General features: G+C 50.0%; 1 protein-coding gene across 8 annotated transcripts in view; it reads left to right on the top strand.

The window, feature by feature from the left end:
* Positions 1–20,716, top strand: part of arhgap27l (Rho GTPase activating protein 27, like) — a 55,610-nt gene that overhangs the window by 25,519 nt on the left and 9,375 nt on the right. For 2 of the 8 annotated variants that reach the window (XM_072369678.1, XM_072369679.1), the window contains exons 4-13: positions 2,491–2,694; positions 9,378–9,518; positions 9,599–9,754; positions 9,964–10,032; positions 10,102–10,158; positions 10,234–10,314; positions 10,387–10,467; positions 10,565–10,630; positions 12,256–12,326; positions 12,414–12,501. In XM_072369678.1, coding sequence (XP_072225779.1) covers positions 2,491–2,694; positions 9,378–9,518; positions 9,599–9,754; positions 9,964–10,032; positions 10,102–10,158; positions 10,234–10,314; positions 10,387–10,467; positions 10,565–10,630; positions 12,256–12,326; positions 12,414–12,501 — 1,014 coding nt within the window. The remainder of the gene's footprint in view (positions 1–2,490; positions 2,695–9,377; positions 9,519–9,598; positions 9,755–9,963; positions 10,033–10,101; positions 10,159–10,233; positions 10,315–10,386; positions 10,468–10,564; positions 10,631–12,255; positions 12,327–12,413; positions 12,502–20,716) is intronic. The other 6 variants (XM_072369680.1, XM_072369682.1, XM_072369681.1 and 3 more) reach the window with 6 other exon arrangements.

Genomic DNA, 20,716 nt, shown 5'->3' on the forward strand with positions numbered 1-20,716 from the left:
ACCCACAGATCCTCAGGGGCCCTGAAGAAGAGTCAAACCAACCCACAGATCCTCAGGGGCCCTGAAGAAGAGTCAAACCAACCCACAGATCCTCAGGGGCCTGAAGAAGAGTCAAACCAACCCACAGATCCTCAGGGCCCTGAAGAAGAGTCAAACCAACCCACAGATCCTCAGGGGCCCTGAAGAAGAGTCAAACCAACCCACAGATCCTCAGGGGCCCTGAAGAAGAGTCAAACCAACCCACAGATCCTCAGGGGCCCTGAAGAAGAGTCAAACCAACCCACAGATCCTCTGGGGCCCTGAAGAAGAGTCAAACCAACCCACAGATCCTCAGGGCCCTGAAGAAGAGTCAAACCAACCCACAGATCCTCAGGGCCCTGAAGAAGAGTCAGACCAACCCACAGATCCTCAGAGGCCCCGAAGAAGAGTCAAACATGCTTCTGTTCACAGAGACATTGTGGGGAGTCTTTAAATGTTGGGTTCTGACCCAGTTTCAGAGTTCATGTAAGTCTGCAGGAAATGGATGCAGTCATGTGATGTCCTCAGAAGTGATGAAGATACGGCTTTGTGTGTTTATAAAACATGGGAGGAGCTCTTCCTGTTGGACAGCAGCTCGCTCCACCCGGACAGACAGAGATTACGGTTGTCTGCAGCACATGTAACACTGGCATTGTTCTGAAACTGGTTCTGGTCCCGTCTGACGGTTTGGTTCCTCTGCTCCTCAGGGAAAAGCAGCTGTTCGGTCTCTGTGGTGCACGGTCGTCCTCAGGGTCGAAGAAGAACTCATCAGGTCATGACGGGCTTTGTCTGGCTCTGACTGAAGGAAACCAACTGGGATCAGGGCCCAGAACAAAATGTTATCAACTCAGACTCAGAAAAGAAAAGAAAGAGACACATTTCTGTTTGACTCCTTTGAACCTGGTTCTTATTCCAGAACAGGGTCCAGCTGCGGGTCCAGCTGTGGGTCCAGCTGTGGGTCCAGCTGTGGGTCCAGCTGTGGGTCCAGCTGTTGGTCCAGCTGTGGGTCCAGCTGTGGGTCCAGCTGTTGGTCCAGCTGTTGGTCCAGCTGTTGGTCCAGCTGTGGGTCCAGCTGTTGGTCCAGCTGTGGGTCCAGCTGTTGGTCCAGCTGTGGGTCCAGCTGTGGGTCCAGCTGTGGGTCCAGCTGTGGGTCCAGCTGTGGGTCCAGCTGTTGGTCCAGCTGTGGGTCCAGCTGTGGGTCCAGCTGTTGGTCCAGCTGTTGGTCCAGCTGTTGGTCCAGCTGTGGGTCCAGCTGTTGGTCCAGCTGTGGGTCCAGCTGTGGGTCCAGCTGTGGGTCCAGCTGTGGGTCCAGCTGTGGGTCCAGCTGCGGGTCCAGCTGTTGGTCCAGCTGTGGGTCCAGCTGTGGGTCCAGCTGTTGGTCCAGCTGTTGGTCCAGCTGTTGGTCCAGCTGTGGGTCCAGCTGTTGGTCCAGCTGTGGGTCCAGCTGTTGGTCCAGCTGTGGGTCCAGCTGTGGGTCCAGCTGTGGGTCCAGCTGTGGGTCCAGCTGTGGGTCCAGCTGTTGGTCCAGCTGTGGGTCCAGCTGCGGGTCCAGCTGTGGGTCCAGCTGTGGGTCCAGCTGTGGGTCCAGCTGTTGGTCCAGCTGTTGGTCCAGCTGTGGGTCCAGCTGTGGGTCCAGCTGTTGGTCCAGCTGTGGGTCCAGCTGTGGGTCCAGCTGTGGGTCCAGCTGCGGGTCCAGCTGCGGGTCCAGCTGTGGGTCCAGCTGTGGGTCCAGCTGTGGGTCCAGCTGCGGGTCCAGCTGCGGGTCCAGCTGCGGGTCCAGCTGCGGGTCCAGCTGTGGGTCCAGCTGCGGGTTCAGCTGCGGGTTCAGCTGTGGGTCCAGCTGCGGGTCCAGCTGCGGGTCCAGCTGCGGGTCCAGCTGCGGGTCCAGCTGTGGGTCCAGCTGCGGGTCCAGCTGTGGGTCCAGCTGTGGGTCCAGCTGTGGGTCCAGCTGTGGGTCCAGCTGCGGGTCCAGCTGCGGGTCCAGCTGCGGGTCCAGCTGCGGGTCCAGCTGCGGGTCTAGCTGCGGGTCCAGCTGCGGGTCCAGCTGCGGGTCCAGCTGCGGGTCCAGCTGCGGGTCCAGCTGCGGGTCCAGCTGCTGGTCCAGCTGTGGGTCCAGCTGTTGGTCCAGCTGTGGGTCCAGCTGTTGGTCCAGCTGTGGGTCCAGCTGTGGGTCCAGCTGTTGGTCCAGCTGTTGGTCCAGCTGCGGGTCTATCTGTTGGTCCAGCTGTTGGTCCAGCTGTGGGTCCAGCTGTGGGTCCAGCTGTGGGTCCAGCTGTTGGTCCAGCTGTTGGTCCAGCTGCGGGTCTATCTGTTGGTCCAGCTGTTGGTCCAGCTGTTGGTCCAGCTGTGGGTCCAGCTGTTGGTCCAGCTGCAGGTGCAGCTGCGGGCCCAGATAACAGATGTGACGGCGGTCTTTCAGTCGGGTCTGATGCTGGTCTGATGGTGGCGGTCTCTCTCTCTCTCTCTCTGTAGGACAGTTCGCTCAGCCCTAACTCGCCCATCTACGCCAACGTCCCGTCTCTGAAGAAAACTTCTCAGATCTCTGCTTCTGGCCTCCTCTGCCCACTTCCTGCAGAGCCTGCCCCCTCTGCTTCGGGTCAGAGCCTTTCGCCATCAAGCTCCACCTCTGGCCTGATAAGCCCCGCCTCCCCTCTCAGCCCACAGGACGGATGGCAGGTGAGACGTTCGCTCCGAGGAGAGGTTTCACATCCTCATCAAAAGGAAATTTAACTTTGGTCCTGTGACCTTACGCTTAGGCTATCTGGGAAGTGAAGGTATGAGGGAAGAGTTTCTGTTTGGGGTGAAAGAATGCATAAGGAGACAGGAGAGGGAGTGAGGAGACAGGAGAGGGAGTGAGGAGACGGGAGAGGGAGTGAGGAGACAGGAGAGGGAGTAAGGAGACAGGAGAGGGAGTGAGGGGACAGGAGAGGGAGTAAGGAGACAGGAGAGGGAGTGAGGAGACGGGAGAGGGAGGGAGGAGACGGGAGAGGGAGTGAGGAGACGGGAGAGGGAGGGAGGAGACGGGAGAGGGAGTAAGGAGAGGGAGTGAGGAGACAGGAGAGGGAGTGAGGAGACAGGAGAGGGAGTAAGGAGACGGGAGAGGGAGTGAGGAGACAGGAGAGGGAGTGAGGAGACAGGAGAGGGAGTAAGGAGACGGGAGAGGGAGTGAGGAGACAGGAGAGGGAGTGAGGAGACAGGAGAGGGAGTAAGGAGACGGGAGAGGGAGTGAGGTGACAGGAGAGGGAGTAAGGAGACAGGAGAGGGAGTAAGGAGACAGGAGAGGGAGTAAGGAGAGGGAGTGAAGAGACGGGAGAGGGAGTGAGGAGAGGGGAGAGGGAGTGAGGAGAGGGAGTGAGGAGAGGGAGTGAAGAGACAGGAGAGGGAGTGAGGGGACAGGAGAGGGAGTGAGGAGAGGGGAGAGGGAGTGAGGAGACGGGAGAGGGAGTGAGGAGACGGGAGAGGGAGTGAGGAGACGGGAGAGGGAGTGAGGAGACGGGAGACGGGAGAGGGAGTGAGGGGACAGGAGAGGGAGTGAGGTGACAGGAGACGGGAGAGGGAGTGAGGGGACAGGAGAGGGAGTGAGGTGACAGGAGAGGGAGTGAGGTGACAGGAGAGGGAGTAAGGAGACAGGAGAGGGAGTGAGGTGACAGGAGAGGGAGTGAGGTGACAGGAGAGGGAGTAAGGAGACAGGAGAGGGAGTGAGGTGACAGGAGAGGGAGTAAGGAGACAGGAGAGGGAGTAAGGAGAGGGAGTGAAGAGACGGGAGAGGGAGTGAGGAGAGGGGAGAGGGAGTGAGGAGAGGGAGTGAGGAGAGGGAGTGAAGAGACGGGAGAGGGAGTGAGGAGAGGGGAGAGGGAGTGAGGAGAGGGAGTGAGGAGAGGGAGTGAAGAGACGGGAGAGGGAGTGAGGGGACAGGAGAGGGAGTGAGGAGAGGGGAGAGGGAGTGAGGAGACGGGAGAGGGAGTGAGGAGACGGGAGAGGGAGTGAGGAGACGGGAGAGGGAGTGAGGAGACGGGAGAGGGAGTAAGGAGACGGGAGAGGGAGTAAGGAGACGGGAGAGGGAGTGAGGAGACGGGAGAGGGAGTAAGGAGACAGGAGAGGGAGTCAGGAGAGGGAGACGGGAGTGAGGAGACGGGAGAGGGAGTGAGGAGACGGGAGAGGGAGTAAGGAGACAGGAGAGGGAGTAAGGAGAGGGAGTGAAGAGACGGGAGAGGGAGTGAGGAGAGGGGAGAGGGAGTGAGGAGAGGGAGTGAGGAGAGGGAGTGAAGAGACGGGAGAGGGAGTGAGGGGACAGGAGAGGGAGTGAGGAGAGGGGAGAGGGAGTGAGGAGACGGGAGAGGGAGTGAGGAGACGGGAGAGGGAGTGAGGAGACGGGAGAGGGAGTAAGGAGACGGGAGAGGGAGTGAGGAGACGGGAGAGGGAGTGAGGAGACGGGAGAGGGAGTAAGGAGACGGGAGAGGGAGTGAGGAGACGGGAGAGGGAGTGAGGAGACGGGAGAGGGAGTGAGGAGACGGGAGAGGGAGTGAGGAGACGGGAGAGGGAGTGAGGAGACGGGAGAGGGAGTGAGGAGACGGAGTCAGGAGAGGGAGTGAGGGGACAGGAGAGGGAGTGAGGGGACAGGAGAGGGAGTGAGGTGACAGGAGAGGGAGTAAGGAGACAGGAGAGGGAGTAAGGAGAGGGAGTGAAGAGACGGGAGAGGGAGTGAGGAGAGGGGAGAGGGAGTGAGGAGAGGGAGTGAGGAGAGGGAGTGAAGAGACGGGAGAGGGAGTGAGGGGACAGGAGAGGGAGTGAGGAGAGGGGAGAGGGAGTGAGGAGACGGGAGAGGGAGTGAGGAGACGGGAGAGGGAGTGAGGAGACGGGAGAGGGAGTAAGGAGACGGGAGAGGGAGTGAGGAGACGGGAGAGGGAGTAAGGAGACAGGAGAGGGAGTGAGGAGACGGGAGAGGGAGTGAGGAGACGGGAGAGGGAGTGAGGAGACGGGAGAGGGAGTGAGGAGACGGGAGAGGGAGTGAGGAGACGGGAGAGGGAGTCAGGAGAGGGAGTGAGGAGACGGGAGAGGGAGTGAGGAGAGGGAGTGAGGAGACGGGAGAGGGAGTGAGGAGACGGGAGAGGGAGTGAGGAGACGGGAGAGGGAGTGAGGAGACGGGAGAGGGAGTGAGGAGACGGGAGAGGGAGTAAGGAGACAGGAGAGGGAGAGGGAGTCAGGAGAGGGAGTGAGGGGACAGGAGAGGGAGTGAGGTGACAGGAGAGGGAGTGAGGAGAGGGAGTGAAGAGACGGGAGAGGGAGTGAGGAGACGGGAGAGGGAGTGAGGTGACAGGAGAGGGAGTAAGGAGACAGGAGAGGGAGTAAGGAGAGGGAGTGAGGAGACGGGAGAGGGAGTGAGGAGAGGGAGTGAGGAGACGGGAGAGGGAGTGAGGAGACGGGAGAGGGAGTGAGGAGACGGGAGAGGGAGTGAGGAGACGGGAGAGGGAGTGAGGAGACGGGAGAGGGAGTAAGGAGACAGGAGAGGGAGAGGGAGTCAGGAGAGGGAGTGAGGGGACAGGAGAGGGAGTGAGGTGACAGGAGAGGGAGTGAGGAGAGGGAGTGAAGAGACGGGAGAGGGAGTGAGGAGACGGGAGAGGGAGTGAGGGGACAGGAGAGGGAGTGAGGAGACGGGAGAGGGAGTGAGGAGACGGGAGAGGGAGTGAGGAGAGGGAGTGAAGAGACGGGAGAGGGAGTGAGGGGACAGGAGAGGGAGTGAGGAGACGGGAGAGGGAGTGAGGAGACGGGAGAGGGAGTGAGGAGACGGGAGAGGGAGTGAGGAGACAGGAGAGGGAGTGAGGAGAGGGAGTGAGGAGAGGGAGTGAAGAGACGGGAGAGGGAGTGAGGGGACAGGAGAGGGAGTGAGGAGAGGGAGTGAGGAGAGGGAGTGAAGAGACGGGAGAGGGAGTGAGGGGACAGGAGAGGGAGTGAGGAGACAGGAGAGGGAGTGAGGAGACGGGAGAGGGAGTGAGGAGACGGGAGAGGGAGTAAGGAGACGGGAGAGGGAGTAAGGAGACAGGAGAGGGAGTAAGGAGACGGGAGAGGGAGTAAGGAGAGGGAGTGAGGAGACGGGAGAGGGAGTGAGGAGACGGGAGAGGGAGTGAGGTGACAGGAGAGGGAGTAAGGAGACAGGAGAGGGAGTAAGGAGAGGGAGTGAGGAGACGGGAGAGGGAGTGAGGAGAGGGGAGAGGGAGTGAGGAGAGGGAGTGAGGAGAGGGAGTGAAGAGACGGGAGAGGGAGTGAGGAGAGGGGAGAGGGAGTGAGGAGAGGGAGTGAGGAGAGGGAGTGAAGAGACGGGAGAGGGAGTGTGGGGACAGGAGAGGGAGTGAGGAGAGGGGAGAGGGAGTGAGGAGACGGGAGAGGGAGTGAGGAGACGGGAGAGGGAGTAAGGAGACAGGAGAGGGAGTAAGGAGACGGGAGAGGGAGTAAGGAGACAGGAGAGGGAGTAAGGAGAGGGAGTGAGGGGACAGGAGAGGGAGTGAGGAGACGGGAGAGGGAGTGAGGAGACGGGAGAGGGAGTGAGGAGACGGGAGAGGGAGTGAGGAGAGGGAGTGAGGAGACGGGAGAGGGAGTGAGGAGACGGGAGTGAGGAGACGGGAGAGGGAGTGAGGAGACGGGAGAGGGAGTGAGGAGACGGGAGAGGGAGTGAGGAGACGGGAGAGGGAGTGAGGAGACGGGAGAGGGAGTGAGGAGACGGGAGAGGGAGTGAGGAGACGGGAGTGAGGAGACAGGAGAGGGAGTGAGGAGAGGGAGTGAGGAGACGGGAGAGGGAGTGAGGAGACGGGAGAGGGAGTGAGGAGACGGGAGAGGGAGTGAGGAGACGGGAGAGGGAGTTAGGAGACAGGAGAGGGAGTGAGGAGAGGGAGTGAGGAGACGGGAGAGGGAGTGAGGAGAGGGAGTGAGGAGACGGGAGAGGGAGTGAGGAGACGGGAGAGGGAGTGAGGAGACGGGAGAGGGAGTGAGGAGACGGGAGAGGGAGTTAGGAGACAGGAGAGGGAGTGAGGAGAGGGAGTGAGGAGACGGGAGAGGGAGTGAGGAGACGGGAGAGGGAGTAAGGAGAGGGAGTGAGGAGACGGGAGAGGGAGTGAGGAGACAGGAGAGGGAGTGAGGAGACGGGAGAGGGAGTAAGGAGACAGGAGAGGGAGTAAGGAGACGGGAGAGGGAGTGAGGAGACGGGAGAGGGAGTGAGGAGACGGGAGAGGGAGTAAGGAGACGGGAGTGAGGAGACGGGAGAGGGAGTGAGGAGAGGGAGTGAGGAGACGGGAGAGGGAGTGAGGAGAGGGAGTGAGGAGACGGGAGAGGGAGTGAGGGGACAGGAGAGGGAGTAAGGAGACGGGAGAGGGAGTGAGGGGACGGGAGAGGGAGTGAGGAGACGGGAGAGGGAGTGAGGAGAGGGAGTGAGGAGACGGGAGAGGGAGTAAGGAGAGGGAGTGAGGAGACGGGAGAGGGAGTGAGGGGACGGGAGAGGGAGTAAGGAGACAGGAGAGGGAGTAAGGAGACGGGAGAGGGAGTAAGGAGACAGGAGAGGGAGTAAGGAGACGGGAGAGGGAGTGAGGAGACGGGAGAGGGAGTAAGGAGACGGGAGTGAGGAGACGGGAGAGGGAGTGAGGAGACGGGAGAGGGAGTGAGGAGACGGGAGAGGGAGTGAGGAGACGGGAGAGGGAGTGAGGAGCCGGGAGAGGGAGTGAGGAGCCGGGAGAGGGAGTGAGGAGACGGGAGAGGGAGTGAGGAGAGGGGAGAGGGAGTGAGGAGAGGGAGTGAGGAGACGGGAGAGGGAGTGAGGAGAGGGAGTGAGGAGACGGGAGAGGGAGTGAGGAGAGGGAGTGAGGAGACGGGAGAGGGAGTGAGGGGACGGGAGAGGGAGTAAGGAGACAGGAGAGGGAGTAAGGAGACGGGAGAGGGAGTAAGGAGACAGGAGAGGGAGTAAGGAGACGGGAGAGGGAGTGAGGAGACGGGAGAGGGAGTAAGGAGACGGGAGTGAGGAGACGGGAGAGGGAGTGAGGAGACGGGAGAGGGAGTGAGGAGACGGGAGAGGGAGTGAGGAGACGGGAGAGGGAGTGAGGAGCCGGGAGAGGGAGTGAGGAGACGGGAGAGGGAGTGAGGAGAGGGAGTGAGGAGACGGGAGAGGGAGTGAGGAGACGGGAGAGGGAGGGAGGAGACGGGAGAGGGAGTGAGGAGACGGGAGAGGGAGTGAGGAGACGGGAGAGGGAGTGAGGAGCCGGGAGAGGGAGTGAGGAGACGGGAGAGGGAGTGAGGAGACGGGAGAGGGAGTGAGGGGACGGGAGAGGGAGTAAGGAGACGGGAGTGAGGAGACGGGAGAGGGAGTGAGGAGACGGGAGAGGGAGTGAGGAGACGGGAGAGGGAGTGAGGAGCCGGGAGAGGGAGTGAGGAGACGGGAGAGGGAGTGAGGAGAGGGAGTGAGGAGACGGGAGAGGGAGTGAGGAGACGGGAGAGGGAGTGAGGGGACGGGAGAGGGAGTGAGGAGAGGGAGTGAGGAGACGGGAGAGGGAGTGAGGGGACGGGAGAGGGAGTGAGGAGACGGGAGAGGGAGTGAGGAGAGGGAGTGAGGAGACGGGAGAGGGAGTGAGGAGACGGGAGAGGGAGTGAGGGGACGGGAGAGGGAGTGAGGAGAGGGAGTGAGGAGACGGGAGAGGGAGTGAGGAGACGGGAGAGGGAGTAAGGAGACGGGAGTGAGGAGACGGGAGAGGGAGTGAGGAGACGGGAGAGGGAGTGAGGGGACGGGAGAGGGAGTGAGGAGAGGGAGTGAGGAGACGGGAGAGGGAGTGAGGAGACGGGAGAGGGAGTGAGGAGAGGGAGTGAGGGGACGGGAGAGGGAGTGAGGAGAGGGAGTGAGGGGACGGGAGAGGGAGTGAGGAGACGGGAGAGGGAGTGAGGGGACGGGAGAGGGAGTAAGGAGACGGGAGTGAGGAGACGGGAGAGGGAGTGAGGAGACGGGAGAGGGAGTGAGGGGACGGGAGAGGGAGTGAGGAGAGGGAGTGAGGAGACGGGAGAGGGAGTGAGGAGACGGGAGAGGGAGTGAGGAGAGGGAGGGAGGAGACGGGAGAGGGAGTGAGGAGCCAGGAGAGGGAGTGAGGCAGCGTTCTTGTGTTTCTGCTGCTCACTGAGGTAATTAAAGTTTGATCAGATGCAACCTGAGGTCGTCGGTTCTGCTGAACAGTTCCAGCTCATGTTACTGGGGAACAGGAAGCAGTTCCTACTTTTAAAAACATCCGTTTTTAGGTGGTCGTTCTGTCGGACTCGGATGGATGAAACGCTGATTCTAAGCAACACTTTTACACACGCTGTATTTCACTTTTTAACTGAAGCCTCTCGTTCAGGTGCACACTGACCAGGACAGCGGGAAGGTGTTTTACTACCATCCAGTGAGTGGACAGACCAGCTGGTCCCATCCCTGCAGCCCCACGTCCCCCCCGGCCGGAGCCATGGACCGGTCCGGCCTGCCGTGCCCCGCCGCTCAGGTACCAGACAGCACCTCACAGCAGACCGTTTCCTTAACGCTCGCCGTCCCGCACACTGACGCCCGCCTCCTTCCTGTCAGGCCGTGTCCGGATGGGAGAAGCTGCTGGACGAAGTCACGGGGAGAGCCTACTACTACAACCCGGGAACAGGAGCCACATCCTGGGCTCTGCCTGAGCCACCGTCCCCCTGTTTGTCTCCTGGATCCAGACGCCGCGGGGATGAGGGCAGCACCCCGGTATGACCCTGAGGGTTCACCCCTGACCCTGAGTCGGGGTTACCTTCAGGAGCAGCAATCAGTCTGCATGTGTTTACTGTCTTTGTGATCTTTGTGACGGTTTTGAAGCTCAGTCCAAACCAGAGCAGCTGGTTCAGCTGACCTCTGACCCTGACCTCTGGGCAGGTCAGCAGTGATCAGGTCTTTTCTGTCTGTTTGATTTTCTGAAGCCCCCGCTGCCAGCAGAAGATTACCCCACGGAGGACGAGAACGACGACAGCGACGCCGTGTTTCCAACGGTACGACACGCTCAGCAGGTGGTCCACAGTGTTCCTCCACGGGTCTAACCTGCAGTTTGTGTTCCTCAGCAGAAGGCGGTCCCCCGAGCTCCGCTGGACCTGAACGCCCAGCAGAGGCAGCCGGAGGTAAGCGGTCAGACCAGCAGTCTCTGAGGCCTTTTGTCAACCTCCATTCATCCTCTGGCTTTTTGGTTGTTGCAGCAGAGGCTGATGGGAAATGGAGTTTCTGAGGAGGGAGCAGCGCCGTCCGTCAGAGGCTTGCGACACAGCATCGCTGAAGACGTAAGTCAGACTCCTGCAGGCGGGAGCAGATGTGATGTGAGAGCTGACTGTCGTCCGTCCTTCTGTGTTCAGACGCTCGGCGCCGGCCACAGGAGGGTCGCCTCGGACCTCACCGAGGTGTTCAGCAGGAGGGACTCCCCCGACGGGCCGCAGGTAGACGCTCACCTGTCTCACTCACACCGCCGTCACACCCGCTCAGCCGCCGTCCGTCCGTTCATCCATCCGTTAACGCCTGTTCTCCCTCATCCAGTTCTCTGATAGGTTCAGGCTGAGGAGGAATCTGTCCAATCACAGCACAGGCTCCCACCAGCGGCATGTAGGTTCTGATTGGCTGAGGGGTGTAGGGGAGGTTTCCCTGGCAACAGTGCAGCTACTAACAGACTAACACCTCATTGGTTACCTGACGGGAAGCTTTTGGGTCGGCGCCGGTCATGTGACCGCGGGCCTGTTGCCCAGAAGGTTGCTGAGACTAACCCTCCTAATCACTGAGAATCATCACCTGAGCTTTGTGGTTCTGGTTGGGTTCTGATGGTCAGGGTGGTTCTGACCGTGGTTCAGTGGAAGAAACTCCAGAACAACCCCAGGCAGCAGAGCCTTTTGGGCCTAATCTGGGCCACACAGTTTGAGTTTGCTCGAGTTGTTTTGGACCCGGTTCGGACCCGGTTCAGGTCCAGATGATTCTGTCTGTCTGTGTGGTGAAAGAAGCTCTAATTCTTCTAGTTCTGACATTTTAATTCTAAGGACATATGTTCTCTGTTGGGTCTCTGAAGAAGATCTTTATGAAGCTGTTCTGCTGGTTAAAGGTTCTTTAAAATGTTCTGGACCCGGTTCAGGTCCAGATGATTCTGTCTGTCTGTGAAGTGAGAGAAGCTCTAATTCTTCTAGTTCCAACATTTTAATTCTAAGGACATATGTTCTCTGCTGGGTCTCTGAAGAAGATCTTTATGAAGCTGGTTAAAGGTTCTTTAAAAGGTTCTGGAGGCGGCTCAGGTCCAGATGATTCTGTCTGTCTGTGTGGTGAAAGAAGCTCTAATTCTTCTAGTTCTGACATTTTAATTCTAAGGACATATGTTCTCTGTTGGGTCTCTGAAGAAGATCTTTATGAAGCTGGTTAAAGGTTCTTTAAAAGGTTCTGGAGGCGGCTCAGGTCCAGATGATTCTGTCTGTCTGTGTGGTGAAAGAAGCTCTAATTCTTCTAGTTCTGACATTTTAATTCTAAGGACATATGTTCTCTGCTGGGTCTCTGAAGAAGATCTGCTGTTCTGCTGGTTAAAGGTTCTTTAAAAGGTTCTGGACCCGGTTCAGGTCCAGATGATTCTGTCTGTCTGTGTGGTGAAAGAAGCTCTAATTCTTCTAGTTCCAACATTTTAATTCTAAGGACATATGTTCTGTTGGGTCTCTGAAGAAGATCTTTATGAAGCTGTTCTGCTGGTTAAAGGTTCTTTAAAAGGTTCTGGACCCGGTTCAGGTCCAGATGATTCTGTCTGTCTGTGTGGTGAAAGAAGCTCTAATTCTTCTAGTTCTGACATTTTAATTCTAAGGACATATGTTCTCTGTTGGGTCTCTGAAGAAGATCTTTATGAAGCTGGTTAAAGGTTCTTTAAAAGGTTCTGGACCCGGTTCAGGTCCAGATGATTCCGTCTGTGTGGTGAAAGAAGCTCTAATTCTTCTAGTTCTGACATTTTAATTCTAAGGACATATGTTCTCTGCTGGGTCTCTGAAGAAGATCTTTATGAAGCTGGTTAAAGGTTCTTTAAAAGGTTCTGGAGGCGGCTCAGAGTGTCTCAGACTGGGTGTCATGAAGTGTGATATGGGCCTGAGTTCCTGGTTTCCAGGACAGGTTGCACTGGTGATAAAAGCCCTGAGGTGGACTCCCATGTTTATGGAGGAGTCGCGTTTCAAAGGGAAACCTGAGGACTCACCTGTGTGTCTGTGTCTCAGCAGTGCCACCTGCTGGAGAAAGCAGGAATCCTCAACAAGACCAAAGTGGCCGACAACGGCAAAAAGATCAGGTGAGATCAGCTTGTGTTCCCCAGGGGCAACGCCTCAGACCTGCTGATGGAGAGTGATCGTCTGTTGTTTGTGTTTCTGCTGGACAGGAAGAACTGGAGTCAGTCCTGGACCGTCCTCCACGGCGGGATCCTCACGTTCCACAAAGACCCCAAGTCTGCGCCGACCGGGAACGCTGTAAGAGCCTTCTTCACCCGCCGCCACGTGTCCACAGAAGGGGGAGAAGGCCTGTAGTTTGAGCTGAATAAATCCTGTTAAAGTCAGGCTCAGTTTACCTGCTGGGGGGGGGGGGGGGGGAGGTCCTGGTGATAAAGACGGCGATGTGTCCAATAATAAGGAATTACAGTAGTTCAGTCCTGAAGGAACAGATGCATGGAGCAGTTTCTCTGCTCTGAGACAGGATGTTCCTGATTTTAATGATATTATGAAGGTGAAAGAAGGCAGAAACCTGTTTTATATGAGAGTTAAAGGACAGAAAGAAGGCAGAAACCTGTTTTATATGAGAGTTAAAGGACAGAAAGAAGGCAGAAACCTGTTTTATATGAGAGTTAAAGGACAGAAAGAAGGCAGAAACCTGTTTTATATGAGAGTTAAAGGACAGAAAGAAGGTAGAAACCTGTTTTATATGAGAGTTAAAGGACAGAAAGAAGGCAGAAACCTGTTTTATATGAGAGTTAAAGGACAGAAAGAAGGCAGAAACCTGTTTTATATGAGAGTTAAAGGACAGAAAGAAGGCAGAAACCTGTTTTATATGTGAGTTAAAGGACAGAAAGAAGGCAGAAACCTGTTTTATATGAGAGTTAAAGGACAGAAAGAAGGCAGAAACCTGTTTTATATGAGAGTTAAATGACAGAAAAAGGCAGAAACCTGTTTTATATGAGAGTTAAAGGACAGAAAGAAGGCAGAAACCTGTTTATATGTGAGTTAAAGGACAGAAAGGAGGCAGAAACCTGTTTTATATGTGAGTTAAAGGACAGAAAGAAGGCAGAAACCTGTTTTATATGAGAGTTAAAGGACAGAAAGAAGGCAGAAACCTGTTTTATATGAGAGTTAAAGGACAGAAAGAAGGCAGAAACCTGTTTTATATGAGAGTTAAAGGACAGAAAGAAGGCAGAAACCTGTTTTATATGAGAGTTAAAGGACAGAAAGAAGGCAGAAACCTGTTTTATATGAGAGTTAAATGACAGAAAAAGGCAGAAACCTGTTTTATATGAGAGTTAAATGACAGAAAAAGGCAGAAACCTGTTTTATATGAGAGTTAAAGGACAGAAAGAAGGCAGAAACCTGTTTTATATGTGAGTTAAAGGACAGAAAGAAGGCAGAAACCTGTTTTATATGAGAGTTAAAGGACAGAAAGAAGGCAGAAACCTGTTTTATATGAGAGTTAAAGGACAGAAAGAAGGCAGAAACCTGTTTTATATGTGAGTTAAAGGACAGAAAGAAGGCAGAAACCTGTTTTATATGAGAGTTAAAGGACAGAAAGAAGGCAGAAACCTGTTTTATATGAGAGTTAAATGACAGAAAAAGGCAGAAACCTGTTTTATATGAGAGTTAAATGACAGAAAAAGGCAGAAACCTGTTTTATATGAGAGTTAAAGGACAGAAAGAAGGCAGAAACCTGTTTTATATGTGAGTTAAAGGACAGAAAGAAGGCAGAAACCTGTTTTATATGTGAGTTAAATGACAGAAAGAAGGCAGAAACCTGTTTTATATGTGAGTTAAAGGACAGAAAGAAGGCAGAAACCTGTTTTATATGAGAGTTAAAGGACAGAAAGAAGGCAGAAACCTGTTTTATATGAGAGTTAAAGGACAGAAAGAAGGCAGAAACCTGTTTTATATGAGAGTTAAAGGACAGAAAGGAGGCAGAAACCTGTTTTATATGTGAGTTAAAGGACAGAAAGAAGGCAGAAACCTGTTTTATATGAGAGTTAAAGGACAGAAAGAAGGCAGAAACCTGTTTTATATGAGAGTTAAAGGACAGAAAGAAGGCAGAAACCTGTTTTATATGAGAGTTAAAGGACAGAAAGAAGGCAGAAACCTGTTTTATATGAGAGTTAAAGGACAGAAAGGAGGCAGAAACCTGTTTTATATGTGAGTTAAAGGACAGAAAGAAGGCAGAAACCTGTTTTATATGAGAGTTAAAGGACAGAAAGAAGGCAGAAACCTGTTTTATATGAGAGTTAAAGGACAGAAAGGAGGCAGAAACCTGTTTTATATGTGAGTTAAAGGACAGAAAGAAGGCAGAAACCTGTTTTATATGAGAGTTAAAGGACAGAAAGAAGGCAGAAACCTGTTTTATATGAGAGTTAAATGACAGAAAAAGGCAGAAACCTGTTTTATATGTGAGTTAAAGGACAGAAAGAAGGCAGAAACCTGTTTTATATGTGAGTTAAAGGACAGAAAGAAGGCAGAAACCTGTTTTATATGAGAGTTAAAGGACAGAAAGAAGGCAGAAACCTGTTTTATATGTGAGTTAAAGGACAGAAAGAAGGCAGAAACCTGTTTTATATGTGAGTTAAAGGACAGAAAGAAGGCAGAAACCTGTTTTATATGTGAGTTAAAGGACAGAAAGAAGGCAGAAACCTGTTTTATATGAGAGTTAAAGGACAGAAAGAAGGCAGAAACCTGTTTTATATGAGAGTTAAAGGACAGAAAGAAGGCAGAAACCTGTTTTATATGAGAGTTAAAGGACAGAAAGAAGGCAGAAACCTGTTTTATATGAGAGTTAAAGGACAGAAAGAAGGCAGAAACCTGTTTTATATGTGAGTTAAAGGACAGAAAGGAGGCAGAAACCTGTTTTATATGTGAGTTAAAGGACAGAAAGAAGGCAGAAACCTGTTTTATATGAGAGTTAAAGGACAGAAAGAAGGCAGAAACCTGTTTTATATGAGAGTTAAAGGACAGAAAGAAGGCAGAAACCTGTTTTATATGTGAGTTAAAGGACAGAAAGGAGGCAGAAACCTGTTTTATATGTGAGTTAAAGGACAGAAAGAAGGCAGAAACCTGTTTTATATGAGAGTTAAAGGACAGAAAGAAGGCAGAAACCTGTTTTATATGAGAGTTAAAGGACAGAAAGAAGGCAGAAACCTGTTTTATATGTGAGTTAAAGGACAGAAAGGAGGCAGAAACCTGTTTTATATGAGAGTTAAAGGACAGAAAGAAGGCAGAAACCTGTTTTATATGAGAGTTAAAGGACAGAAAGAAGGCAGAAACCTGTTTTATATGAGAGTTAAAGGACAGAAAGAAGGCAGAAACCTGTTTTATATGTGAGTTAAAGGACAGAAAGAAGGCAGAAACCTGTTTTATATGAGAGTTAAAGGACAGAAAGAAGGCAGAAACCTGTTTTATATGAGAGTTAAAGGACAGAAAGAAGGCAGAAACCTGTTTTATATGAGAGTTAAAGGACAGAAAGAAGGCAGAAACCTGTTTTATATGTGAGTTAAAGGACAGAAAGAAGGCAGAAACCTGTTTTATATGAGAGTTAAAGGACAGAAAGAAGGCAGAAACCTGTTTTATATGAGAGTTAAATGACAGAAAGAAGGCAGAAACCTGTTTTATATGAGAGTTAAAGGACAGAAAGAAGGCAGAAACCTGTTTTATATGAGAGTTAAAGGACAGAAAGAAGGCAGAAACCTGTTTTATATGTGAGTTAAAGGACAGAAAGAAGGCAGAAACCTGTTTTATATGAGAGTTAAATGACAGAAAGAAGGCAGAAACCTGTTTTATATGTGAGTTAAAGGACAGAAAGAAGGCAGAAACCTGTTTTATATGAGAGTTAAAGGACAGAAAGAAGGCAGAAACCTGTTTTATATGTGAGTTAAAGGACAGAAAGAAGGCAGAAACCTGTTTTATATGAGAGTTAAAGGACAGAAAGAAGGCAGAAACCTGTTTTATATGAGAGTTAAAGGACAGAAAGAAGGCAGAAACCTGTTTTATATGAGAGTTAAAGGACAGAAAGAAGGCAGAAACCTGTTTTATATGAGAGTTAAATGACAGAAAAAGGCAGAAACCTGTTTTATATGAGAGTTAAAGGACAGAAAGAAGGCAGAAACCTGTTTATATGTGAGTTAAAGGACAGAAAGAAGGCAGAAACCTGTTTTATATGTGAGTTAAAGGACAGAAAGGAGGCAGAAACCTGTTTTATATGTGAGTTAAAGGACAGAAAGAAGGCAGAAACCTGTTTTATATGAGAGTTAAAGGACAGAAAGAAGGCAGAAACCTGTTTTATATGAGAGTTAAATGACAGAAAAAGGCAGAAACCTGTTTTATATGAGAGTTAAATGACAGAAAAAGGCAGAAACCTGTTTTATATGAGAGTTAAAGGACAGAAAGAAGGCAGAAACCTGTTTTATATGTGAGTTAAAGGACAGAAAGAAGGCAGAAACCTGTTTTATATGAGAGTTAAAGGACAGAAAGAAGGCAGAAACCTGTTTTATATGAGAGTTAAAGGACAGAAAGAAGGCAGAAACCTGTTTATATGTGAGTTAAAGGACAGAAAGGAGGCAGAAACCTGTTTTATATGTGAGTTAAAGGACAGAAAGAAGGCAGAAACCTGTTTTATATGAGAGTTAAAGGACAGAAAGAAGGCAGAAACCTGTTTTATATGAGAGTTAAATGACAGAAAAAGGCAGAAACCTGTTTTATATGTGAGTTAAAGGACAGAAAGAAGGCAGAAACCTGTTTTATATGTGAGTTAAAGGACAGAAAGAAGGCAGAAACCTGTTTTATATGAGAGTTAAAGGACAGAAAGAAGGCAGAAACCTGTTTTATATGTGAGTTAAAGGACAGAAAGAAGGCAGAAACCTGTTTTATATGTGAGTTAAAGGACAGAAAGAAGGCAGAAACCTGTTTTATATGTGAGTTAAAGGACAGAAAGAAGGCAGAAACCTGTTTTATATGAGAGTTAAAGGACAGAAAGAAGGCAGAAACCTGTTTTATATGAGAGTTAAAGGACAGAAAGAAGGCAGAAACCTGTTTTATATGAGAGTTAAAGGACAGAAAGAAGGCAGAAACCTGTTTTATATGAGAGTTAAAGGACAGAAAGAAGGCAGAAACCTGTTTTATATGAGAGTTAAAGGACAGAAAGAAGGCAGAAACCTGTTTTATATGAGAGTTAAAGGACAGAAAGAAGGCAGAAACCTGTTTTATATGTGAGTTAAAGGACAGAAAGGAGGCAGAAACCTGTTTTATATGTGAGTTAAAGGACAGAAAGAAGGCAGAAACCTGTTTTATATGAGAGTTAAAGGACAGAAAGAAGGCAGAAACCTGTTTTATATGAGAGTTAAAGGACAGAAAGAAGGCAGAAACCTGTTTTATATGTGAGTTAAAGGACAGAAAGGAGGCAGAAACCTGTTTTATATGTGAGTTAAAGGACAGAAAGAAGGCAGAAACCTGTTTTATATGAGAGTTAAAGGACAGAAAGAAGGCAGAAACCTGTTTTATATGAGAGTTAAAGGACAGAAAGAAGGCAGAAACCTGTTTTATATGTGAGTTAAAGGACAGAAAGGAGGCAGAAACCTGTTTTATATGAGAGTTAAAGGACAGAAAGAAGGCAGAAACCTGTTTTATATGAGAGTTAAAGGACAGAAAGAAGGCAGAAACCTGTTTTATATGAGAGTTAAAGGACAGAAAGAAGGCAGAAACCTGTTTTATATGTGAGTTAAAGGACAGAAAGAAGGCAGAAACCTGTTTTATATGAGAGTTAAAGGACAGAAAGAAGGCAGAAACCTGTTTTATATGAGAGTTAAAGGACAGAAAGAAGGCAGAAACCTGTTTTATATGAGAGTTAAAGGACAGAAAGAAGGCAGAAACCTGTTTTATATGTGAGTTAAAGGACAGAAAGAAGGCAGAAACCTGTTTTATATGAGAGTTAAAGGACAGAAAGAAGGCAGAAACCTGTTTTATATGAGAGTTAAATGACAGAAAGAAGGCAGAAACCTGTTTTATATGAGAGTTAAAGGACAGAAAGAAGGCAGAAACCTGTTTTATATGAGAGTTAAAGGACAGAAAGAAGGCAGAAACCTGTTTTATATGTGAGTTAAAGGACAGAAAGAAGGCAGAAACCTGTTTTATATGAGAGTTAAATGACAGAAAGAAGGCAGAAACCTGTTTTATATGTGAGTTAAAGGACAGAAAGAAGGCAGAAACCTGTTTTATATGAGAGTTAAAGGACAGAAAGAAGGCAGAAACCTGTTTTATATGAGAGTTAAATGACAGAAAAAGGCAGAAACCTGTTTTATATGAGAGTTAAAGGACAGAAAGAAGGCAGAAACCTGTTTTATATGAGAGTTAAAGGACAGAAAGAAGGCAGAAACCTGTTTTATATGTGAGTTAAAGGACAGAAAGAAGGCAGAAACCTGTTTTATATGAGAGTTAAAGGACAGAAAGAAGGCAGAAACCTGTTTTATATGAGAGTTAAAGGACAGAAAGAAGGCAGAAACCTGTTTTATATGAGAGTTAAAGGACAGAAAGAAGGCAGAAACCTGTTTTATATGTGAGTTAAAGGACAGAAAGAAGGCAGAAACCTGTTTTATATGTGAGTTAAAGGACAGAAAGAAGGCAGAAACCTGTTTTATATGAGAGTTAAAGGACAGAAAGAAGGCAGAAACCTGTTTTATATGAGAGTTAAAGGACAGAAAGAAGGCAGAAACCTGTTTTATATGAGAGTTAAAGGACAGAAAGAAGGCAGAAACCTGTTTTATATGTGAGTTAAAGGACAGAAAGAAGGCAGAAACCTGTTTTATATGTGAGTTAAAGGACAGAAAGAAGGCAGAAACCTGTTTTATATGTGAGTTAAAGGACAGAAAGAAGGCAGAAACCTGTTTTATATGAGAGTTAAAGGACAGAAAGAAGGCAGAAACCTGTTTTATATGAGAGTTAAAGGACAGAAAGAAGGCAGAAACCTGTTTTATATGAGAGTTAAAGGACAGAAAGAAGGCAGAAACCTGTTTTATATGAGAGTTAAAGGACAGAAAGAAGGCAGAAACCTGTTTTATATGTGAGTTAAAGGACAGAAAGAAGGCAGAAACCTGTTTTATATGAGAGTTAAAGGACAGAAAGAAGGCAGAAACCTGTTTTATATGTGAGTTAAAGGACAGAAAGAAGGCAGAAACCTGTTTTATATGAGAGTTAAATGACAGAAAAAGGCAGAAACCTGTTTTATATGAGAGTTAAATGACAGAAAGAAGGCAGAAACCTGTTTTATATGAGAGTTAAAGGACAGAAAGGAGGCAGAAACCTGTTTTATATGAGAGTTAAAGGACAGAAAGAAGGCAGAAACCTGTTTTATATGAGAGTTAAAGGACAGAAAGAAGGCAGAAACCTGTTTTATATGTGAGTTAAAGGACAGAAAGAAGGCAGAAACCTGTTTTATATGTGAGTTAAAAGACAGAAAGAAGGCAGAAACCTGTTTTATATGTGAGTTAAAGGACAGAAAGAAGGCAGAAACCTGTTTTATATGAGAGTTAAAGGACAGAAAGAAGGCAGAAACCTGTTTTATATGAGAGTTAAAGGACAGAAAGAAGGCAGAAACCTGTTTTATATGAGAGTTAAAGGACAGAAAGAAGGCAGAAACCTGTTTTATATGAGAGTTAAAGGACAGAAAGAAGGCAGAAACCTGTTTTATATGAGAGTTAAAGGACAGAAAGGAGGCAGAAACCTGTTTTATATGAGAGTTAAAGGACAGAAAGAAGGCAGAAACCTGTTTTATATGTGAGTTAAAGGACAGAAAGAAGGCAGAAACCTGTTTTATATGTGAGTTAAAAGACAGAAAGAAGGCAGAAACCTGTTTTATATGTGAGTTAAAGGACAGAAAGAAGGCAGAAACCTGTTTTATATGAGAGTTAAAGGACAGAAAGAAGGCAGAAACCTGTTTTATATGAGAGTTAAAGGACAGAAAGGAGGCAGAAACCTGTTTTATATGTGAGTTAAATGACAGATTCTGGTCAGAAATAACTCCAAGGTTCCTCACTGTAGAACTAGAAGCCAAGGAAATACCATCTAGAGTAACTATATAACCGGACAATTTCTCCCTGAAGCGCTCAGGTCCAAAGAGAAGAACTTCAGTTTTGTCTGAGTTTAGAAGCAGATTCTTCATTTCCAAGAACAAACTGGAATCTATCAGATAAATTTGACTTAAACCAGCCTAATGCAGTTCCTTTAATCCCAATAACATGTTCAAGTCTCTGTAACAGAATGCTGTGATCGATCGGATCAAATGCAGCACTGAGATCCAACAGGACAAGTACAGAAACAAGTCCGCTATCAGAGGCTAAGAGGAGATCATTGGTAGCTTTCACCGGTGCTGTTTCTGTGCTATGATGCACTCTGAATCCTGACTGAAACTCTTCAAACAGATTATTTCTGTGTAAATGATCACAAAGTTGAACTTTAG

Source organism: Leuresthes tenuis, unplaced genomic scaffold (assembly GCF_036924035.1).
Source record: "Leuresthes tenuis unplaced genomic scaffold, fLeuTen1.0.hap1 SCAF_17, whole genome shotgun sequence".
Lineage (NCBI taxonomy): Eukaryota > Metazoa > Chordata > Actinopteri > Atheriniformes > Atherinopsidae > Leuresthes > Leuresthes tenuis.